Source organism: Strongylocentrotus purpuratus, unplaced genomic scaffold (assembly GCF_000002235.5).
Source record: "Strongylocentrotus purpuratus isolate Spur 01 unplaced genomic scaffold, Spur_5.0 spur5_scaffold_9, whole genome shotgun sequence".
NCBI classification, from domain to species: domain Eukaryota; kingdom Metazoa; phylum Echinodermata; class Echinoidea; order Camarodonta; family Strongylocentrotidae; genus Strongylocentrotus; species Strongylocentrotus purpuratus.
Window position 1 is genome coordinate 8,184,255 of NW_022145615.1, and position 21,685 is coordinate 8,205,939.

Genomic DNA, 21,685 nt, shown 5'->3' on the forward strand with positions numbered 1-21,685 from the left:
CCAAGATATTTGATTTCTAAGTGGCTCACAATTTTTATTGAGACTGGCAGCAAAACTCTGTTGGTTTCATTTTCCTTTAAGAATAAAGCATGGATAAGAATAGCTTTAAGTTTCATACCAGGTGTTATGTCATAAACATTTTTTTAAAGTTCGCAGTTATTCAGAAAAAAGCCTGTGTATACATATTTGGTTAATATTCTGTTTTACTTACTTCACATATTTCATATTTGTTTGAACTTCCAATAAAGGATCCGGCCATTTCAGCCAATGAAACCGGTTACGAGCCTTATGACCTAGGCATTCAGGATGATATCTTTATCAAGGATGAATTTGGAAATCTGCGATACGGAAAAGTAAGTCAAATTCAAATTGTGCTTTCGATTCCAACCAATATATCGTGTGTTCACTCATGACTTTCATACTAGTTTCACAAAGGACATTAGTTTATGTTTAGGGTGTTATTATTCTTTTCTTTTGATCGGCTATCTAGTGAATAACAACGAGTGTAAAGTATTGTGTACCCCAAGAACCTGTGTACCCCAAGAACCTGTTTTAAATGTATTTATTTTAAAACCAAATTATTCATGATAACAAAATAGCATGTATATATATTGAGAGCACTATACATGCATTATCTTCATTTCATCCTTTGTGTGATAAAACAGAAACCCGCCAACAGGAATATCACGGTTGATGATATAAAGCGTTGGAATATACCCATTTGATGTAGTACCCGTATTCCGTTGAGGTGTCGTATTCAAGGGTTAACCCCTGTGCGAATTTACATCACGACAATAACATTATACACTAAGTCATCAATACAAATCTTGCCACTCTCCACCCAGGTGTAAATAAATATCTGGAAATGGGTTCGGGATATAATAATTGTAGGGCCTTCAAGAAGCTTAGAGCAGCATAGATTTTCATGAAGCTTCCCTGGGTAAACAAAACTATTGTCATTATCATTAGCGTTATTATAATCATCATCTCTATTATTATCATTATGATTATCATTATTATCATTATTATTATCGTTATTATCATTATTATTATCATTATTGTGAACAAAAATGTGGACACCTCCTCGTTTACCCTTGCATTTGTCTTCATCAACAGGTGTGGCCTGATTACCCCAATATCACCGTTAACGATTCCGTCGATTGGGATACAGGCGTTAGGGTAAGAACAATATAAAACCATGCCTTCTTAAGAATGCAGCTATGAGTGGCCGATTGTTACGTGAGGTTTCCTCTACCCGTTGTCCCTGGGTCCTTTGTTCCACAACAACAGATTACACAACACAAAGTGGTTAGATTTCAAGGGCTGATCTTCATTATTGAGCTTCGTTCTTCAACTCCAAATACTAGACTAACTCGTCCTGAGGACGGTCTGTACAATGTATCTAGATTCGGTCGATACACCCATCACACTCCCCCTCATAAATTAGCACTCATACCAGTAGGAGAAGTGCTATAAAAACATTTCTTTTTCAATGTTGTTTCAGCAACTGCTGTAAGAATACAAAAACCTGAAAGTATTTATAAGTATGAGGTCTTTGTAGATTTAGAAATCTGATATACAAGTCAGCTTGTAAAACTATACAGTACCAGCATGCAAATGGCATCACAGTGTTGTCTAGTGGTTTTTGTTCATACAATAAAATTGAGTATGAACAGCTATAAGTAAAAACATTAACCATTCTTTTATCATCCTGCTATATCATTTTCATCACTGACTTTTGCAAATATCAGAAGTCGTTTGTACTAAACATAAAACAAATACAATTCAAATCGCAGAGAAGTTCACCTTAAATGACCTATCAATATCAATATGTCTTCATGCTTCTTTGCAACTTTGAATCTAAACATATTTCTTTGCATAAAAATAATACTAAGCAAACTTCAGCAACATTAAACCTGTCTGAAAGATAATATAATATAGCCTTTACGTCAGTTGTAAAAACATGTTACTATTAATCTGAAGTTTTGCATTGTAGTGTAAAACCCTATCATCTGTGTTGGTTGAGTATCGAATATTTTCAAGAATAACTGTCTTTTACTATATCCATAACCAAAGATATGGTTAAACACCAAAATCCTTTTTTGTTCCAAAATTCTTTCTTTCAATATTTATCCTGCCTTGGATAAAACATATAAATCAATTTACTGTTTCTGTTTTCATATATAAACATGCACAGACAAAATGATAACTCACTAGTCTTTCTAGTTCCTTGTGTTTGTACCAAAAGGGTTTTAACACAATAATATTATCATGCATGTTCAAATTCGTCAACGAATACGATAAGCATATCACATACATATATACACTGGTTTACAGACATCTGGAAAGCAAACATAAGAAAAATACATTTTTCTGTGATTCCAATAAACAGTTTCAATGAGTCCAATCAGTCTATGTTCACAATGCTTTGTGATTATTAAAGAAACCATCAAAGTTAAAAGTTCTGGTTCCCTTTCTCACATAGAATTCCAATGAATTCACCAAAGTTCAACTGTTCAAGTATGATGCTTTACTGTAAGTGTTCAACTGTCCAAGAAATATCCTGGCACATGTAGAATGTCCAATTTGTATTCTTGGAGCAGCAAACTCCATAGCGTCAGTCTTTGGTTTTTGTTTTTCATTCTGTTGAGGAATGTCAGGGGATTATGATCAGTTAATACCCTCACTGGATGTTGAGATCCACTGACATACACGTCGAAACGTTCAAGTGCAAGTATCAAAGTCAATGTTTCTTTTTCCACAGTTTCTTTGAGAAGAATGATATGGGTCTGTCGATACCTTCAGCGTCTGCTTGAGTAAGAACTGCACCCACATCGCTCGCGTCTACCATCATGCTGAACGGCTGGTTGAAATCCAGAGCCATCAGTACCGGATTGGTAGATAAGAGGGCTTTCGCCTGGTTGAAAGCACTCTCGCGGTCGATTTCCTTTTCAAGATTTTTCAGTTTTGTTGGGTTTGCACGATATGGTGCCTGTTTGATTGGGGTCATATCTCCCACGCCTACATCATGCTTAACAACATCAGTTCGAGAGGGAACATCAGCAAATAACTGTGGATATGCACTCAACAGCTCTTTCACGTCGCTCCTCTCTTTCACAGATAAGTGTGTTAGTTTGTTATTGATGTGTGCTAGAACCTCTGAATTTTTCAATTTCACACATGGGTTCTCTCTCTCAATCTTGCACACTTCTTTCTCAACTTCACACTTTGAGTCACATTCAACAGCACTCAACACTGGTTGTGCTTTACTCTCGTCATCTCTTCGGATATATGGTTTAAGCATATTCACATGACACACACGTCTCTTCTTCTGCCTATCTGGAGTATTGACAACGTAGTCGACATCACCAACTCTCTGAGCAATAGTGTACGGCCCAGAAAATCTAGCCTGCAGAGAATGACCAACTATCGGCAGTAAGACCAAGACTTCATCTCCTACCACGAAATTCCTCTCTTTTGATTTCCTGTCATACCATGACTTCATCTTCTCCTGAGAATCTGACAAATTCTGTCTGGCAACCTCCCACGCCTTATGCATTCTCTCACGGAAAGTACTCACATACTCCAACACATTTGCTTGTGAATCATCACACAACAGTCTCTCTTTTAGCAACTTCAATGGTCCACGTACTGAGTGACCGTATACCAACTCAAAAGAACTGAAACCAAGCGACTCTTGTACAGCATCCCGCACAGCAAACAATAACAAGGGAACTCCCTCATCCCATTGTTTCTCTGACTCCATACAATAAGTTTTCAACATATTCTTCAAAGTCTGGTGGAATCTCTCCAGTGCTCCCTGGGACTCTGGGTGGTATGCACTCGAAACTACATGTTTTACGCCCAGTTCCTTCAACACCTGATTGAACACCCCAGACATGAAATTGACCCTTGATCAGATTGTACAGTTTTTGGTAGCCCTACAGTAGTGAAAAATTTCACTAACGCCTTTGTCACATTATTCGCTGTAATGCGCCGCAGTGGTATTGCTTCGGTATATCTCGTCGCAGCGCACATTATCGTCAATAAGTATTCATTACCTGCCTTAGTCTTTGGCAGAGGACCTACACAATCTACTATGATCCTAGAAAATGGCTCATCGAACGCCGGTATTGGCTTCAATGGTGCTGCCGGTATTTTCTGATTCGGTTTACCTACAACTTGACATGCATGGCAACTTCTGCAAAAATTTGCAACATCTTTTTGCACACCTGGCCAAAAGAAATGAGAAAGAATTTTCTCCTGGGTTTTGTGAACCCCTAAGTGACCTGCAAGTGGAGCTTCATGAGCAAGGCTAATTATGTCCTGCCTGTATGTAGAAGGGACTACAATTTGGTGGACTTCTTTCCACACCTCATCTGCAGGGACATCTGCTGGCCTCCACTTTCTCATTAGCACACCTGCTTTCTTGTAATAACAAACAGGCACAGTCAATGCCTCCTCCTCAGAAACAGCTCTCTCATTCAAAGAATTCAACTGAGGATCTGTCTGTTGCTCCTTTAGCAACTTACTCTTTTTCAAAGATAGTGGTTCAGATGTTTCACTATTTCCTACACTACGATCCTTTCTCGCACTCTCATCCACATTGGAATCAGACTCATCTTCAACCAAACGACAAAAGAAAGAATCTCCCAAGTCAACATCTACATCATTAGACTTCTTCTCCGACTCAACTTTCTTTGCCATTGAACGAGTTACAGCACATGCTGGGAACACAACAGGAAATTCTGCAACCAACTCATCTGTCTCAGAACTTTCACAAGGACTAGAACTTACTACTGGACATGATACGACTCTGTCACCAGCGAGATCATTACCTAATATGATAGATACCTCTTCCACAGGAAGTGATGGTCTAACTGCCATCTTCACCATACCAGAAACAAGGTCTGACTTCAAGTCTACCACATGAAGGGGTGCTTCCACAAAGCTGTCTCCAATGCCTTTGAGCAAAACACTAGCACCAACAGAAGAACTATCACAAAAGGGCAACGCACTTTCCAAAATCAAGGACTGAGAAGCACCAGTATCCCGCAAGACTTTCACTTTTCTTGCTACATCACTCTCTGCTACAGATACATATCCTACAGACACAAACGGTTCATACTCTTTCTGAATTTTTTCCATGTTCGCTGGTACAATTCTACTTTGTGAGTTTGACACGGTTTGTACGAATGCATTAGGATGTGCACTAGATTCCTGTTTCTTAGCCTGAAGTGAAGGACACTTTGACTTTATGTGCCCATACTGTTTGCAAGCATAGCACATTCTTTCCTCTGTTACCTGTCCTTGCTGGGACTGCGGTTTTATTTCATCCTTTTCTTGTGATGAACTAGTTTTCTGGCTTTTGCTCCAGTTACCATTTTTCTTAGGTTCTACACTCACTTTGTGTGAGATTTTGTGCGTGAGCACGTAATCATCTGCGATTCTTGCTGCTTCATCCAGCGAATCGACGCGCTGCTCCTCGAGATGTATACGTACATCTAGTCGCACGCTGCGCTTGAATTTCTCAAGTAGAAGAATTTCACGCAATTTATCATAATCATGATCTACATGGAGAGATGAGCTCCATCTGTCAAACAATTGCTCTTTTTGTTTTGAAAACTCCATATGAGTTTGCGATTCCTCCTTTCGCGCTTTGCGAAATCGCTGCCTGTACGCTTCGGGTACAAGTTCGTAAGCTTTTAGCACGCTCGATTTTACTTTATCGTAATCCGACACGTCAGCCATCGACATTGCTAAGTAGGCATCCCTAGCCTTACCGCTAAACTTACTCTGAATCAGGTGAGCCCACATTTCCCTAGGCCACCCCATGCTTTGAGCTAATTTCTCAAAGTGTGGAAAGTACTTTTCCACCCCTTCCTCTTCGAATGGAGGGACCATTCTGACATGCTTCGCAACGTCAAAATGCCTATCAGCATTTCTGCTTTCTTTTCTGTTTAGGGCAACAAGTTTCTCCCTCTCCAACTCTACTCTCGCCCTCTCTAATTCGAGCTCCTTTATCCTCACTTCATCAGAAACTGAAGACCTAGCCTGAGAATTTAATTCAGGAGACCGAGACCTAGACCCTGGAGGAGTCACACTGATACTGTCCGCCGCCTCTGAAGACAAAACCTCTTCAGAAACCAGAAACTCGACAATCCTGTTCAAAATGTCCGACTTCAGCATGTACCGCTTAATGCCAACAACCTCATAATGAGCTGCTACATCTAACAATTCAAGTTTAGTCAACGAGCTTAATCGCTCCGCAGACGGATCCCTAACAAACTCCCCCAAAGAGAACTCGCTAGCCATCATGCAAAAAACCTAGCCTCCTAAATATCCTAGAAAGAACTAGAGCCTGGCTGTTATAATCCCCAGCCAACCTTAAAACACCTAGATTCTACAATATCCGAGAAATCTAGACAACCTGACTGTTATAACCCTCAGTCAAACCCTGCAAATCCATGCAGAAACATGAGAAGACAACAATGTTTTTCTCACCACACACACCACGAATGTTCGAACCTGAAACGGCTACCCCAGCGGTGCCCGACGATATCATCTTAACGAACCGACATCGACAACACACACATAGTACACACCGAACAGTCCGCTCATAAGGAACGTGTACATGTATGTAACTCGTCGCACGCAATGTAATGCAACATGCCAGCGCTAATATGATCACAAAAATCACCTGAAAATCATACTTTTCACTTTATATACCTGGCCGAGCCCCCATTTGTTACGTGAGGTTTCCTCTACCCGTTGTCCCTGGGTCCTTTGTTCCACAACAACAGATTACACAACACAAAGTGGTTAGATTTCAAGGGCTGATCTTCATTATTGAGCTTCGTTCTTCAACTCCAAATACTAGACTAACTCGTCCTGAGGACGGTCTGTACAATGTATCTAGATTCGGTCGATACACCCATCACACCGATATAAAATCTATCACAAAGGCATTACTAAAATAAAGTGTTATGTGATACAGCCATTTTTATCGGATGAGTCCTTGTCAGAACTTGTCTTATATATCTTTACATTGTTCTTGTCTTGTCTGACCTGCTGAAGGAAATCCATTCCTAATTAATGCATCGTGAATTAAAAAAGTCTCCTGGAGGGGCAAGGGGAATGTTAACTACATTTCATTACCTTTAAACACTATTTTGGCCTTGGACTTGATCATCAAGAAGAGAAGTCGTGTACCAACTGCTGCAACCGACCCTCACTTTCCGACGTTTAATGTACTTTATTCCGTTCATATTTTACTAAATTCTAATTATAAAAATGATATTAAAAAAGACCCTTTTTGGGGGAGTAAACTTTCGTTTTTTTTTACGCAGCTCTACCGTGCTTACGCGGTGTTTCCCGACTACATGAAACAGGAAACAAGAGAGTGGTGGATCAACCAGATAACAAAGTTCAAGGATAGAGTTAACTTTGATGGTCTCTGGCTGGTAAGTTAGGCACATCCTTACTTGTCTTTACATCCCTTTCCTGATAGCAGTCAGAGTCAAATTGAATAAGTACCAATTTCAAAAATATACAATAATGCAACACGTTTGAAGTGACTCGGTAATATTGCCTTAGATTTTGAAACAAAATCCTGGATTTAGCTCATGCTGCAATCATAATTATAAACTGTAAGGTCAGTCAGGAATCTCATGACTTTTACAAGCCGATCGCCTGTCTAATTTTCAAGATACTTATGATTGGACATTTAGAATTTCACTTTTCGTTTTTTAACGGTTTTTAAAACACTACAGTCTTGGGGGAAATGAGTTTGATAGAACGTCATGATCATTTTGAAGCGCAATTTTGTAGGGCTTCCTTATTGCACCACAGACACTGATAACACGTAGGGCCATGCATCTCAGATTTAACGTTGTTAAACGATGCCTTAAATGGTATAGATGTCTTCAAAACTCCAGAGCTCTATTATCACTTTCAGTCTGTGAATTTCGGTATTTTTGATATTCCCTATTAAAGGATATTAATAAAAGTTTAACTGAAAAATATACACGTTTTTATATCAATCATGTTTTATTTTATACCTGTAGGGGCTGATATACATAATAATAATAATAATACATAACATTTATTAGGCGCTTAATACTGATGTTTCTAAGCGCACAGTGTTCTGATTACGTTGTTTTACTCGTCACATAGGCATAGTATGTTACATTATGTCTCATATATTTTAATACCTCTATAGATATAATGTATAGTCCCATAATTTGTAATCTTGTAAGTCATATTGCATTGTATGAATCAATCTAACGAGTGGATTTCCGCTATCACAAGAAGCGCTATCAAACGTGACCGCACGCACATCCGACGAGACCATTTTTTTTAGGCAGCAGGAAAGCACTTATTAATCAACAATAAAAATTGTCAAATGTACCTCTGAAAAAATAATACATGATCTACCGAGTAAATTATTTTAACATAATATATGTAGTTAAAGTGCCACTATTGAAACGTATATTATCGGGTTGCAAGAAACACACTATTTTTGGTGGAAAGTGGAAAAAGTTATATTACAACTTTATGTTTTTCCGTTGTTTAGGACATGAATGAACCTGCCAATTTTCTACACGGATCTGTTGATGGATGCAACGACAACCAGTATGACTTCCCGCCGTATGTTCCCCGTAAGTTTCGAGTGCCACCCTACGCGACGAAGCGCGCCACTACGGCTGTAAATTATCAAAAGAGTTTCCATGTGTCAATTTGTTTAGATGTTGCAAGTGGCCTATTCGATCGAATTGTGACTCACACCAAAAAAAATGCAAATGAAAGGAAAACAATACTCAGTATAGATGAGTTTATCAGTATAATTATATCAAAATCTATATCAGTTTGATCACATAATTATACAAATATTAAATAATGATCATAGAAGTATGTTTCATGACAGAAACTCTTTGTAATCACAGAGATTAGATAATTACATGTAGATAAGTCTGATGTCTTATAGTACTTTGATGTCGATGAAGATTGCGTTACTTTTTTTCTACCAGAAATCTCTTGGGGAGGTCCGATATATGATAAGACGATATGTATGAATTCCGTTCAGCATTACGATGAAGGCAGGGAGGAAACGCACTACAATATGCACAGTGTTTATGGGTGGAGTCAGACTATACCAACACTCACGTAAGAACCATGAAAACTTCTCAATTCTCGTCCAATTTTTTTAAAAATAATCTTATACGTTTGAAAATTCCCACTTATTATTTACAGAAAAGCCTTTAATAGTGACTTAGATAAACGGACAAAACCATACAACACAAAAGAAAGAATAGGATAAAAAAAAACACAGAAAAAACAAAGAAGAAAAGACAAAAAAACATTACAGATAACAAAATGTTCAATCTCTTCTTCAAATTAAGCATCGTAACATTAAAATGATAAAGAAAAAGCTTACATCGTTTGTGTAATAGTATTGGTATAAAGGAACCGTTCCAAATAATTATGAATTGAACATTATTGATATTTTACTACACGATAATCAAAGAGTACATGTTCTTACCGCAGATACTATATTGGAATACTATATTATTCATATCTTCGAGGAACAAAAATAATATTAAAAACAAACATTCATCAACGTTACTTCGTGTGATTTGTGAAAAACGATTTAGGTGGATCCTGTCCATCTGTTCCGTTCTGTCTCTCCCGCTATCTCTCTCTCTCTCTCTCTCTCTCTCTCGTAATTATCTTTATATAACTTAATTCGTTTTTTTCTTCTATCTCTATCATTTTATTCGATCCTTTTTACTTTCTCCCCCCCCCCCCCCCTCTCGTCAATATACCTCCTTTCTCTTGTTTTGTCTTTCTTTTTCACCCTCCCATCCCATTACAATTCATTTTTCTCTTCCCGTCTCTCCCTTTATCTCTCTCTTTCTCTCTCTCTCTCTCTCTCTTTCTCCCCTTTATCTTCCTTTATCTCCAACCCCTCTCTCTCTCGTTCTCTTCATCTCCAACTCGCCTCTCCTCTCCTCCTGTCAGTGCTGTTCAGAATTTGACTGAAGAGAGGAGCCTGGTAGTCACCCGATCCACGGTGCCTAGCAGCGGCATGTACTCTGGCCACTGGCTGGGAGACAATGGCTCCAACTGGCCCCAACTAAGATACTCCATAATTGGTATTTTTTTGTTAAATTGACTCTTTCTTTACCATGGATCGAGTTCGTAGACCGCCACATCGTTTGGGGGTGTATGGTAGATGTACGTCTGGCAAAAAATCGACGGTGGCAGTCTACTAGTATAAGTCAAGTAAATAAGGCATAGGGTTGAAAAAACTTCCCAAATCATACTCGATTATCAGTTTATCGTCTTGATAAGTAGAATTAAATCCCGGTGACCGGCGTGCATTAAGCCACGAAAAAATACTCATGCCCCAAAGATCAATGTAAAAAAGATCAACCTTTTCATAGATCATGTACATCGAGATTCATGGCATTTAATGCAGCCATCTAAACCTGATCGGAGGTGTGCAAAGGTGAGCGTGAAAACTTAAATAAAGTAGAACAAATTCACGTTAGTCAAAGTAAGGAAAATAGAAAATGAAGTCACGAGAGGCAAAGAGATGAAAATGAAACACATTTCTGTCCATTAAACTCTGTTCATATTTGCATGCTCTCTCTCTCTCTCTCTCTCTCTCTCTCTCTCTCTCTCTCTCCTTCCCTCACTCCCTCCCTTTAAAATGTAGGAACGTTGGAGTTCAATCTCTTTGGTATCCCTCACGTGAGTACATCACTAATTAATTTTCATTGTGTTTGAAATACAAAAAAGCCTAGTCGCTATCATTAAACAAATGTAATTATCTATTCATTTATTAAGTTTGATCTCCTTCTTTCCTTACTTTCCGCCATAACTCTTTGTCTCCTTTTATTTTTTCTCGGATTTCAAACCTATAGTTCCGTTTCCTCTGATTATGTATATGTTTATACCTTTTTTTAAATACAATATTGTTCATTATCTCCCCTCAATTTCAACACCATCTTGTGCTCTCGTCACTTTTCCGTCTGTTTACGTGCCGTTTTGAAAATACATCTTTTTCTCTTAATTTATTATGATAGATTTTCTCACTTTCTTGTCTTGTTTCGTGTCAGGTTGGGGCTGATATATGCGGCTTTTTCAACGATAGCCCAGAAGATCTCTGTCGCAGATGGCATCAAGTGGGGGCGTTCTACCCGTACGCCAGAAATCACAATGGGATCAGATACCAGGTAGCACATACATTATTTTCCCCAAACAATCGTTTTCATTGAAAATCAAAAGTATAAAACATTTTATTTTGGTCTCTAGGGTTCATGTTCTTCATGGTAATAGCCTTTCCCCTGCATTGGAGATTACTGCTAATATTGATGTTAGGATTTATCTTTGTTTTCTCACTCTCTCTCTCTCTCTCTCTTTCTCATTGTATTCACTTCAAATAACTCCGTATCTATACACGAAACAAAACCTTCATTTATCTCATAATCATATTTTCCCATTTTTCAATAACTAATGCTATCTATTTCGTTTTGAAAATGTTACGACTCGAACAGCCTCAGGATCCTGCGTTCTATGGGAGGGAATTTGCCGAACACGTCCGAGATATACTCCACATCAGATACCGAATGCTTCCCTACCTGTACACTCTGTTCTACTATGCCCACACACAGGGCTCCACGGTCGTCCGATCACTGATGCATGAGTAAGTACACGCCTGTGATATATGACATTTGCTCCTACGACAATAGGCTATTTTTGTAATGTAACCAAATTGAATGCTAACGTCCTTGATGCAAATTATTGTATTCACGTGATAGTGAACTGCATACATAACGTGTTGTTAGGTAGGAGAAGTCATAGTGTGTGTCCTATCTACCAACAATAAATGCAGGCAAATCGCATTATGACTATTGATATTAAATTATTCATAACACTTGTTAACAGGTGAATGAAATCATTTTTAATAAGGCACATAATAGCAAAGATTTATGCATTAAGAAAATGATCAAGTGCTATAGGTTTTTTTCGTCAAAGTTATAGGATCACGTAGGGGCGGTGGAGCGATTTCCAAAGTGTGTGTGTGTGGGGGGGGGGGTGGAGGCAACTACAAAAAAGTGCGCTTGCTGAAAAAGAACGCCTACAAAGGGAAATCTGAGAGCAAAACTATACAAGTTTTTAGACATCGGTATATAACCATACATTGTGGTTACATTATCAGGGGTAATTTAAATATTTTCTTCTCAGGAAATTGCTCTTAGTCGCTTTAAATTAAGGGCACGTTTAAATATATAAGGCAAAGGTGAAACTTGCAAGTACAAAGGGTAATTATCAGAGGTGAAAACGGTGTACTTCTTATAGCTGAAAAGGAGCACTTATCAGAGATGAAAAAAGGCACGTATGAGAATGGGAAATGGGCATTTCCCGACAGAAAAGGGGCACCTATCAGATTTTAATAGGACCGTTTATCACAGGTGGAAGGGTGGCTTTTATGAGAAGGGGGGGGGGGGGTAACTCTTATTAAAAAGGAAAAGGGGCACGTATTAAAGTAAACGGGACACTTATCAGAGATGAAAAGGGGTAATTATGAGAAGGAAAAGGGGAAGGGGCACTTATCAGAATGAAATAGAGTATTTATTTAAAAAAAAGAAAAGGGACACGTGTCAAAATAAAAGGGGCAGCTATCAAAAGTAAAAAGGGTCACTTACTAAAAAATAGGAAGGGGCACTTTTAACATAGTTGTAGGGGCACTTGTGAAAGTAAAAGGGACACTTTCCTATGTATAAAGGGGCACTTTCGGAGAAATTGAAAAAGTGGGGGCCAATGTGCCCCCCCCCCCGTTCCCCGGTAGCGCCGCCTCTAGTGTAAGGGTTGCAACTGTGTTTTATGTGAGGACTATAGGGTTAGGATTATGGTTAGGTATACTGTTAGGTCCTGGGTTGATGTTAAAAATTCGGGTTGTGCAGCGTTGAACAATCGTCGTAACAATTTCTACATTACGATTATCTATTATATATATTTTTTTTCATAATGTTTTTGTATATATAGTTTGTATTGTTTTAATCCGGAGCCCTCAAGGACAGCACTTTTGTTTAACTGAAGAGACAATCATGTTTGATTAAAACTAGAAAACAAGGAACATAATTTCGTTCAAATATTTTCTCGTGTCGTAGGTTCACACACGATAGCCAGACATGGGGAATAGACAGACAATTTATGTGGGGACCAGCTCTTCTCATCTCGCCCGTCCTCGAAGAGGTATACAACAGTTATTCATTTATATTATGTACACTACTGTCACTGATTGTGTTACTTAACTATTATTATTGACTATTTCTACTACTACTACTACTACTACTACTACTACTACTACTACTACTACTACTACTACTACTACTACTTCTACTAGTAGTACTACTACTACTACTACTACTACTACTACTACTACTACTACTACTACTTCTACTACTACTACTACTACTACTACTACTACTACTACTACTACTACTACTACTACTTCTTAATACTGCTAATGATGCTGGTGGATACGGAACCGGACTGTGGATTACATGGTTCGTGGTTCGAGTCCCGCTGCGACACTGATGACATTTGGCAAGACATTATCTCGTTCTCATACGGCTACTAGTACTACTAATAATATTACTACTGATATCACTTTTGCAACCAATAATCTTATGATTATTCCTCTCGGGATTTTTTCTTGCTTGATTTTGTTTTAGGATTTTCCCTACTAACTGTTGTGTAAGAAGTAAAACTACAGCTGTAGATATGCAGTGTAAGCAAGACATGTGTTCATCACTTTAAAACGAGGTCATTCTGTTGTATTTATACGAGTGTACATGGTAATAATTGTTTTGTGTTCCCTTTTAAAAATTTGTCCACATGATTTTTCCTTCTCTAACATTTTACCAACAGAACACACTAGTCGTAAGGGCATACTTTCCTCTAGCTCGTTGGTACGATTACTACGAGGTTAGTATTTTTTAAGGGGAAATTGACACGGAAGTAACGATCAAACCAGTTGTATGAAAAAGATATTCCCCTGCGTGGCATCTCTCACATTAAAAAAAGTTTAAATTAGTTTTATATCATAGATAGACAGTTTTTAACTTTAATAGCAATTTTCTTGTAAACCTGGGTCCTGTCTTATAAAGAGTTGATACTAATCACACCTTTTTTGCGATTGGTATCAATCGCAACCGTGTTCTTTAGAGATAGGGAACTGCAAACTTGCGATTGATAAGAGGATTTGCGATTGATTTGGATCAATCCCAACTCGTTAAAAAACGGAGCGCCGGTCGCAAAATAAATCAACTTTAGCTTCAGAGAAATCAAACCAAGGACAATTCATTACCGTATTGTCTATATTCCATAAAAATCATGTTAATAATACGTAACAGGTCATTGCAATTCCAAGAAGATTATGATTTTTCCTGTATCGTAGAAATAATAGCGAGTTATAAATCGATTACTGGAAGCATAGTTTAACTTAGTTCTCCGCGACGTGTATCCAGTTCCCACTGGCTTCTTTAGACCGCCTGAATATTACGCATTAGGCCATTGAAAGGTTCGTACACTACAATTGTTTATGATAAGAGGCTACTGAAATTGACTTTAAATAAAGGATGATTTCTCAAAAGACGTTGCTATCATGTTTGTACTTGACCATTAGTTGCTTTCATGATACATCTTGTAATGACATTACATGTAGAATCAATCCTCGAATCAATCATTAAATAATTGTATATTCATCTTTAGTTTCATCGGATATGCTCCTTTCTACTACTAAAACAAGAAAGATAAATTATACCACTTACATATTCATTAATTTATCTTATTATTCGTTCATTTAATAATTAATTTATTCATTAGATTTATACATCTATTGATTTATTGATAAATTAATTCATGTATTTATTTAATTCATTCATTTACTAATATTTTTAAAATATTTGTCACTAATTTATCTATTTATTTATTTATTTATTATTTTTTCTAATATTTTTTATTCTTGCATTAATTCAATAAAACTAATCTTTTTGCATAATTAGAAACTTATATATATATATATGTATTGATCTTTATTATAGGGTTTGGAAATGCCGGAGGAATCTTTGACTGTAGGGGGCGGCATAGATCTCGAGGCACCTCTTGAATATCTTCCTCTTCACATCCGAGGCGGTCACATCATACCGACCCAGCAGCCACACAACTCCACCAAGTTCAGGTAGTGATGCAAGAGTCACAGGGAGGGAGAGAGGGAGGGAGAGAGGGAGAGAGAGAGAGAGAGAGAGATAGAAAGAGAGAGAGAGAGAGGGAGAGAGAAAGAGAGAGAGAGAGAGAGAGAGAGAGAAGGGGATGGGGAGTGGAAGAGATATAGTGTGTGTGTGCGTGGTTTACTTGGGTGAGATAGACAGGTAGAGAGGGGTAGGGAGAGGGAATAGGGGAGTAGGGGAGTAGGGAGAGACAGAGAGGGAGAGAGGGATGGAAGAGAGGGAGAGAAAGAGAAAGAGGGGGATGGTGAAGAAAGGGTATAGGGCGGGGAAAGAGAGATAGAGAAAGCACTTTAAATGTTTTACGTTTAATAAATACTCATCATTTTCGCTTCAAGAAGAACATCACATCCTACCAAGGTATTTTTAGTATTTGTGATTTCACTTTTCAAAAAGAGTGAAAAGATTAACTGAAACATAATTTTGATTTCATTTCTAACTCCAACTTTGTCTATATCTATTTATCTACCTGTCCATGGTCCATGATCTATCTATATATCTATCGATTTCTTCCCTCTCCTTCCCCTCTACCACTTTATTTCGATGTTTCGTTTCACCCCACTCTCTTTGTCTCCTTTTCACTCTTCCATGGTTCCTATCACCCCTGATCACATGAAGTCGTCTAAACCCGTTTGGTCTGATCGTGCCTCTTGACGGATCCATGCAAGCTTCAGGCGATCTCTTCTGGGACGACGGAGATTCCATTGGTACGATAAGTAGCTCGGAATTCTAGACTCTTTGTACGGCTAAAGCCGACGAGACCGACAGTCCATGAGACCGACAAGTCATGAGACCGTCAACCCAGGAAACGGACAGCCAATAAGACAAACGGCCCACGAGTTCGACAGTCTGCGAGACCAAACGTCCATGAAATCAACAACCAATAAGACAACAATCTGTCGGGCGGATATCTCACAAGACCGACAACCCCACGAGACCAAGAGGCCAAAAGACCGACACCCGATAAGACTAACAGACCGCGAGACCGAAAGCTCCCGAGACAGCCGTCGCAATAGACCGACAGTCCAATAGACTGACAGCCCTTTAGATGAAACAAACATTAAGACCGAAAGCCCACGAGATCAACAAACACGAAACTGACAGGACTAACTTCGTACAGACTCTATTCTTTATTCAGTTAGATTAAAGGAAGGTTTTTAAATGAAACGTTTTTTGTTTGGTCTTCCTTCAAATGAGACCCAAATGGAAGTTATCTCACTGTTCATTGTTTTATTGTTCTGATATCCATTATACAAAAGTATCAATACGACCTTTTAATTAGGGCCGTTAGTTTTGTTTTGACCCGATAAAAATGTGTTCAACGAATAATACACCGAAATCGAAAAAGAAAGCAAGCGTTATTTTGCTAGAAGATTTTTTTTGTTATGATTCACTACAAGAATTTGTGGAGTCGTTTTTACAATATGATGGTTATTAAGATATGATGGTTATTAAAATATGATGTCTTCATTAATAGTTTTCCCCTATAATATGAAGAGTGTGCTATAAATCTACGATCGTGATTAATTTTCTTGGTAGCGATGTAGACATCGATTATTTGATTTTTTTCCCTGAACATTCTTTCAGGTTTCTTCCTGTTCACAATTATGGATTGGTATAAATGACAAAACATAATGTAATACTCCACCCCAATCTCGTATTTTTTTCTCAAAATATAATCGATGCAAGTGGTTAAGCTTTTTATGTGAATGTGGACTTATCGGAATTTAATTTACAACAAGAAAACCCGGAACTTTTGAGTTTGGATAAATAAATGATTATATTTTTCTTTATTGTATTACTCGTGGTAATTGCAACCAATCTTGTCGATTTAAATTTTACATGTCGTTGTTTTGCTTGCCATTTTGGTCTTTATAGGAACAGTCGAGAGTGGAGAGTACTATCTGATGCGGTACATCTTTTCAAGTGTGAGTAAAAATAAAAGTAAAAGTATATCGTTTGGGTTTGGGTAATAATGATATTGCTAATAATAAATACAATAATAGTAATAAGCATAATAATAATAATAATATTAATAATACAAATAATATTGATAACTATAATGATAATGATGATAATACTAATCATAATCATAATAATTATCATCATCATATTCTAAAGGCAATTTATATTCTTAACACCACAATATTGGTAAACGAATGGAGCACCAAAATACTAAATACCTTGGACCTGGTCATTTTGTATATTCTTTGTATATTTGCTTGTACCATGTTGTTGTGTTTAAATACTTGTTGTCATGCTTTATATTTTTTTTAGAAAATGGAGATGTGGACATAAATTAAATTCAATTAAATTACTAGTAAGATATTTTGAGGGCTCTCCATTGATACAAATTCTTTTCGAGTTTGTTCGATGGACGTTAAGTTTTAGGTCGAGATAAATGTACGTCTTTAATATATTATTAGCTAACGAATTGAACTAACAATTATCGTATTTTCCTCATTCTAATTGTTTATAAGTGAAGGTATGATTGGGATATATAAGTATCCAAAATTGAAGGCAAAATTGTAAACGTTCAAGATTCAATATCGATTAAAAATAATTGGTTTTGGAACATTTCTCTTCTCTCCTGAAGCATATTCTGACCTCCTCATTTGTGCATGTGCCAGCGAGTCACCCAAGTACAATGTTGGATAACCTGAATATGGACGATATCACTATATATGGACTGGAGAGGGCGCCTTCCATAGTCAAGTTTAACGGAGCCCAACTTGGGGCCGACAACTTCGAATTCAATGAAGAAACAAAGGTAGACATAATCATTGATACTAATCATTTTAGTCATTTATATTGCGCGGAAGTATAAGGTTCTAGGACAATTACCCCCTGGGTAATCAACCCTCGGCCAATCACCAGCGGGACAATTACCCCCAGAAAATTACTCCCCGAGAATAATCACCCTCGAGGACAATTACCCCTCAGGAAAATTAAACATCAAGGAAAACTCAAAAAGTTAGCTCCAGGATATATAATTATGTGAAGCTGCTAACTGAAAAAAGGTTCACTTCAGTAAATGCGTTATATGCCCACTGATACACACTGTAATCAGTTGAGGAGCACACGCTAACCGTGATTTGTAGTGCAACACACACAAACCATATGGTGGCCCTAAAGGGACATCGCGAATCACAAACTTTGTTGTGATGACTTATGCGACAAATCGCATATTTTGTCGCAAATTTCGTCGTGAATTATACGCGACATAATATGCATCTTGGCTCATATTTTGTAACGAATTTGTTGATTGCTTTAGTTATCTTCTTTCTCCTATATGTGTTAAGCTGCTAAAGTAAAAACGCCGCTAATTAATGTATAACCTGCTGCTAGAGTGTAGCCTGCCACAAAAATATATCCTGCTGTTAAAGTGTAAGCAGCCGTTAAAGGGCAGCCTAGTGATGCTCAAGTTAAACTGTAACCAGCTGCTAAAGAGTAACCCTCCTTTTAAAGCGTAGCCTCCTGTTAAAGTTTTGGGGTGCCATTCAGGTGTATGCCAATCCTTGTACATAGCACTTAACAGGAATAGGATCACAGATCTGTGCTTGTCAATTTTCTTGTATGCCAGTATACTGTACAATTATATTGGTGCTAATAATGTAACACGTATACAGAATCAACCGTATTACAGTTATTTCCCACTGAAAGCTGATGACCCTTACAAACAAAGATAAAAACAGGCTCCAAAATAGCAAAATATTGATGTAAGAATTCATATTGAAAGCGGTATTTATTTCCTTTTCATGAATTGTACTAAGAATATAACTGTGATTAGTAACTGTGATGCATAGATTGCAGGACACTAGTCAGTTCATCATCACGCCTCCGCGCGAGCCGATAACACGTACGATACGGCCGCAATGCCCGTTCGCTGAAGTGAACATCTTTTTCAGACACTTAGGCGTCGGGTTAAGCTATGGTCACATCACCTAAAAGTAGCCTGCTCGGCGGCCGGGCGGCGAGTTTTGAGCCGATTTCGCCAAGGCACCGAGCGGCGGCATACCAGACACCGCTTGTTTTTAGGTCATCGCTCGGGTGCTGCTGAAGTTTTAGCGCGGAGTTAAAATTCGGGCGGCGCCTGCTCACTTTTACTCGCCGCCCAAAGTACGCTCGGTGCCCGGGCGGTTGCCGTCCGGGCACCGACCTAATCGAGCGTTCGCCGTCGAGCGATTTAGGTCAAAAATCGAAGCCGCTAGGTCAAAGGCTGCTGAGCGTTCGCCGCCCGGTCGCCGCCCGTCACTGGGCAGCGAGTTCAAAATCGGTCAGCATCCTTTGACCTAGCGCCTTTGATTTTTTACCTAAATCGCTCGACGGTGAACGCTCGATTAGATCGGTGTCCGGGCGGCGAACACCCGGGCACCGAGCGTATGTTGGCGCCCTGCCGATCACCGGCCGGCTGCCAGGCAATTTCCTTAAAATTAGCGGGTGGCCGGTGGGAGACCGCTCGGGTATAGGTGGGTCGTCTTTCGGTCACTGCCGGGACGCCGCCCGGAGAAGCTCTCCGATTTCGCCCAGTTTTGACCTAAAATCGACCGGCGACCGACGGAAAATCGACAGCCTGCTCGACTTCTCCAATAAACCGTTGAGCGATGCCTAAATTCCAGCGGCGACCGAGCAGACTACTAATCAGTCGGTCGCTGCTCTAATTTGTGACTATAGCTTAACACTTAAGCGGAGTTTTTATGCTCATATCGAGGTTTTACTATAATATCAGTGACAGTGTGAATATTATGATTGCCGTCTAATGTAACAATGAAACGACATGCATTACGTATACACTATTAATATGGTACTGCTACTGATATTATTACTAATACTACTACTACTACTACTACTACTACTACTTCAACTACTTCTACTACTACTACTACTACTACTACTACTACTACTACTACTACTTCTACTACTACTACTTCTACTACTTCTACTACTACTACTACTACTACTACTATTACAACTACTACTGTCTTCTACTACTACTACTATCACTACCCCTGCTGTTGTTAGAGAACAATAAACCCTTTTCGAATGACTCTTGGATTAGCTCCTGCCAGCAAGAAGAACATAACAGCCAATTGTTGTCGATTAAATGGCAGTACAGGCTTTCTTTCGGGCATCCTACATGATGAGCTATACATGCATTGTACATATACATGGTGAATGTTCATTTTTAATTTTATATTTTTATACTTCAATTTCCAGGTTCTTTCTGTGGCGTCTTTGGAACATCCAATGACGAGTGTCTTCACTTTGGCAATCGAGTTAGCTGAGACTGTCTAGAGAAATGAGAATAATTCTTCTGTTTGGAAAACGACCATTAATCATGGGACTATCATGGACTTGACTGGAAATTAATTCTTACATACTCCAACGAAATCGACACTGAATGCCGGACCCGTATTGAATTCAATATTTCAAGTTTTATATATTAGTATTTTTCTTAGGACGTACATAAGTAAATTAGCTCAAGTCTAATGCAGATTACAAGAAAGTGTTTCACCTAAGTAAAGGCTCGTTTAGATGTGACGCCGTAAAGAGCCGCAAAAAAGGAAAGAAAACAAAACGCGAAGGTATTTTGTAATCGTGTACATAAAAGGCAACTGCGCGCGAAACCGGTCACGGTATTGCCGCGTGACGAGTCTTAAGCCAAGTTGTAACGCTAAAATTAAGTTAAAATTTCATTAGAAAATCCATTGCTTGATTTGTGTATAGACAGTATTCCTACAATTTGTGCAAAAAGAAGTCATAACTTACAAGGGAAAGTGATACGTAATTTGTGTTTAATCGTTGATTCACTCAGAAAAGGTATAAGTAAATTTTGTTTGATCCCTTCTGGAATGACATTCTTCACATGGAGAACAAAAAACAAAACAATCACTTTAGGCTGTATACAGTTTATACATAGCGTAGGATTGCTAGACTTTGCTCTATCGGCCAAAGTGAATTCATGCCTGTTTAATACGCACTTTTTAAATTTCATATTCGGTGCACCCGATTCACGAAGTTTACATTCATTAAGTGACAATTTATTTGAAACGCAGTAATAGTTGCTGAACTTACATCGCTCATTATGTTATTTTATGAGTGATTAAATAATATTCAATACGTGATTGGAATATGAATAGGAAGATAATATACCCCGTAGTAGTGTTATTAATTACAAATGGCTTTTGCATTCAATATTTTTATAATTGCAGAGTATATAGAAAATATGTTTGTAATCGACCAAGCAATAAAAGTATTTTCAAATGCACACAAATAACAAAGGTAAACCAATGAGCCTTACAAGCTGTACAGCTGTACCATGCATACATAGAAGCTTAAAATAGGAACTTTAGAAGAATAAAACATCTAACAATCTTATCAATATG

General features: G+C 38.3%; 1 protein-coding gene across 1 annotated transcript; it reads left to right on the forward strand.

Annotated features, from left to right (window-relative positions):
- Window positions 1-230: 230 nt before the first annotated feature.
- Window positions 231-21,614, forward strand: LOC105445651 (maltase-glucoamylase, intestinal; the record flags this gene model as incomplete). Its single annotated transcript, XM_030977081.1, has 16 exons — window positions 231-353; window positions 1,117-1,179; window positions 7,350-7,463; window positions 8,576-8,660; window positions 9,030-9,165; window positions 10,021-10,154; window positions 10,721-10,755; window positions 11,124-11,240; window positions 11,562-11,710; window positions 13,179-13,263; window positions 13,942-13,998; window positions 15,117-15,253; window positions 15,918-16,006; window positions 17,178-17,227; window positions 17,896-18,069; window positions 20,517-21,614. Coding segments are annotated over 16 exons (1,626 nt in total), but the record flags the coding sequence as incomplete, so codon positions are not given.
- Window positions 21,615-21,685: the final 71 nt, after the last annotated feature.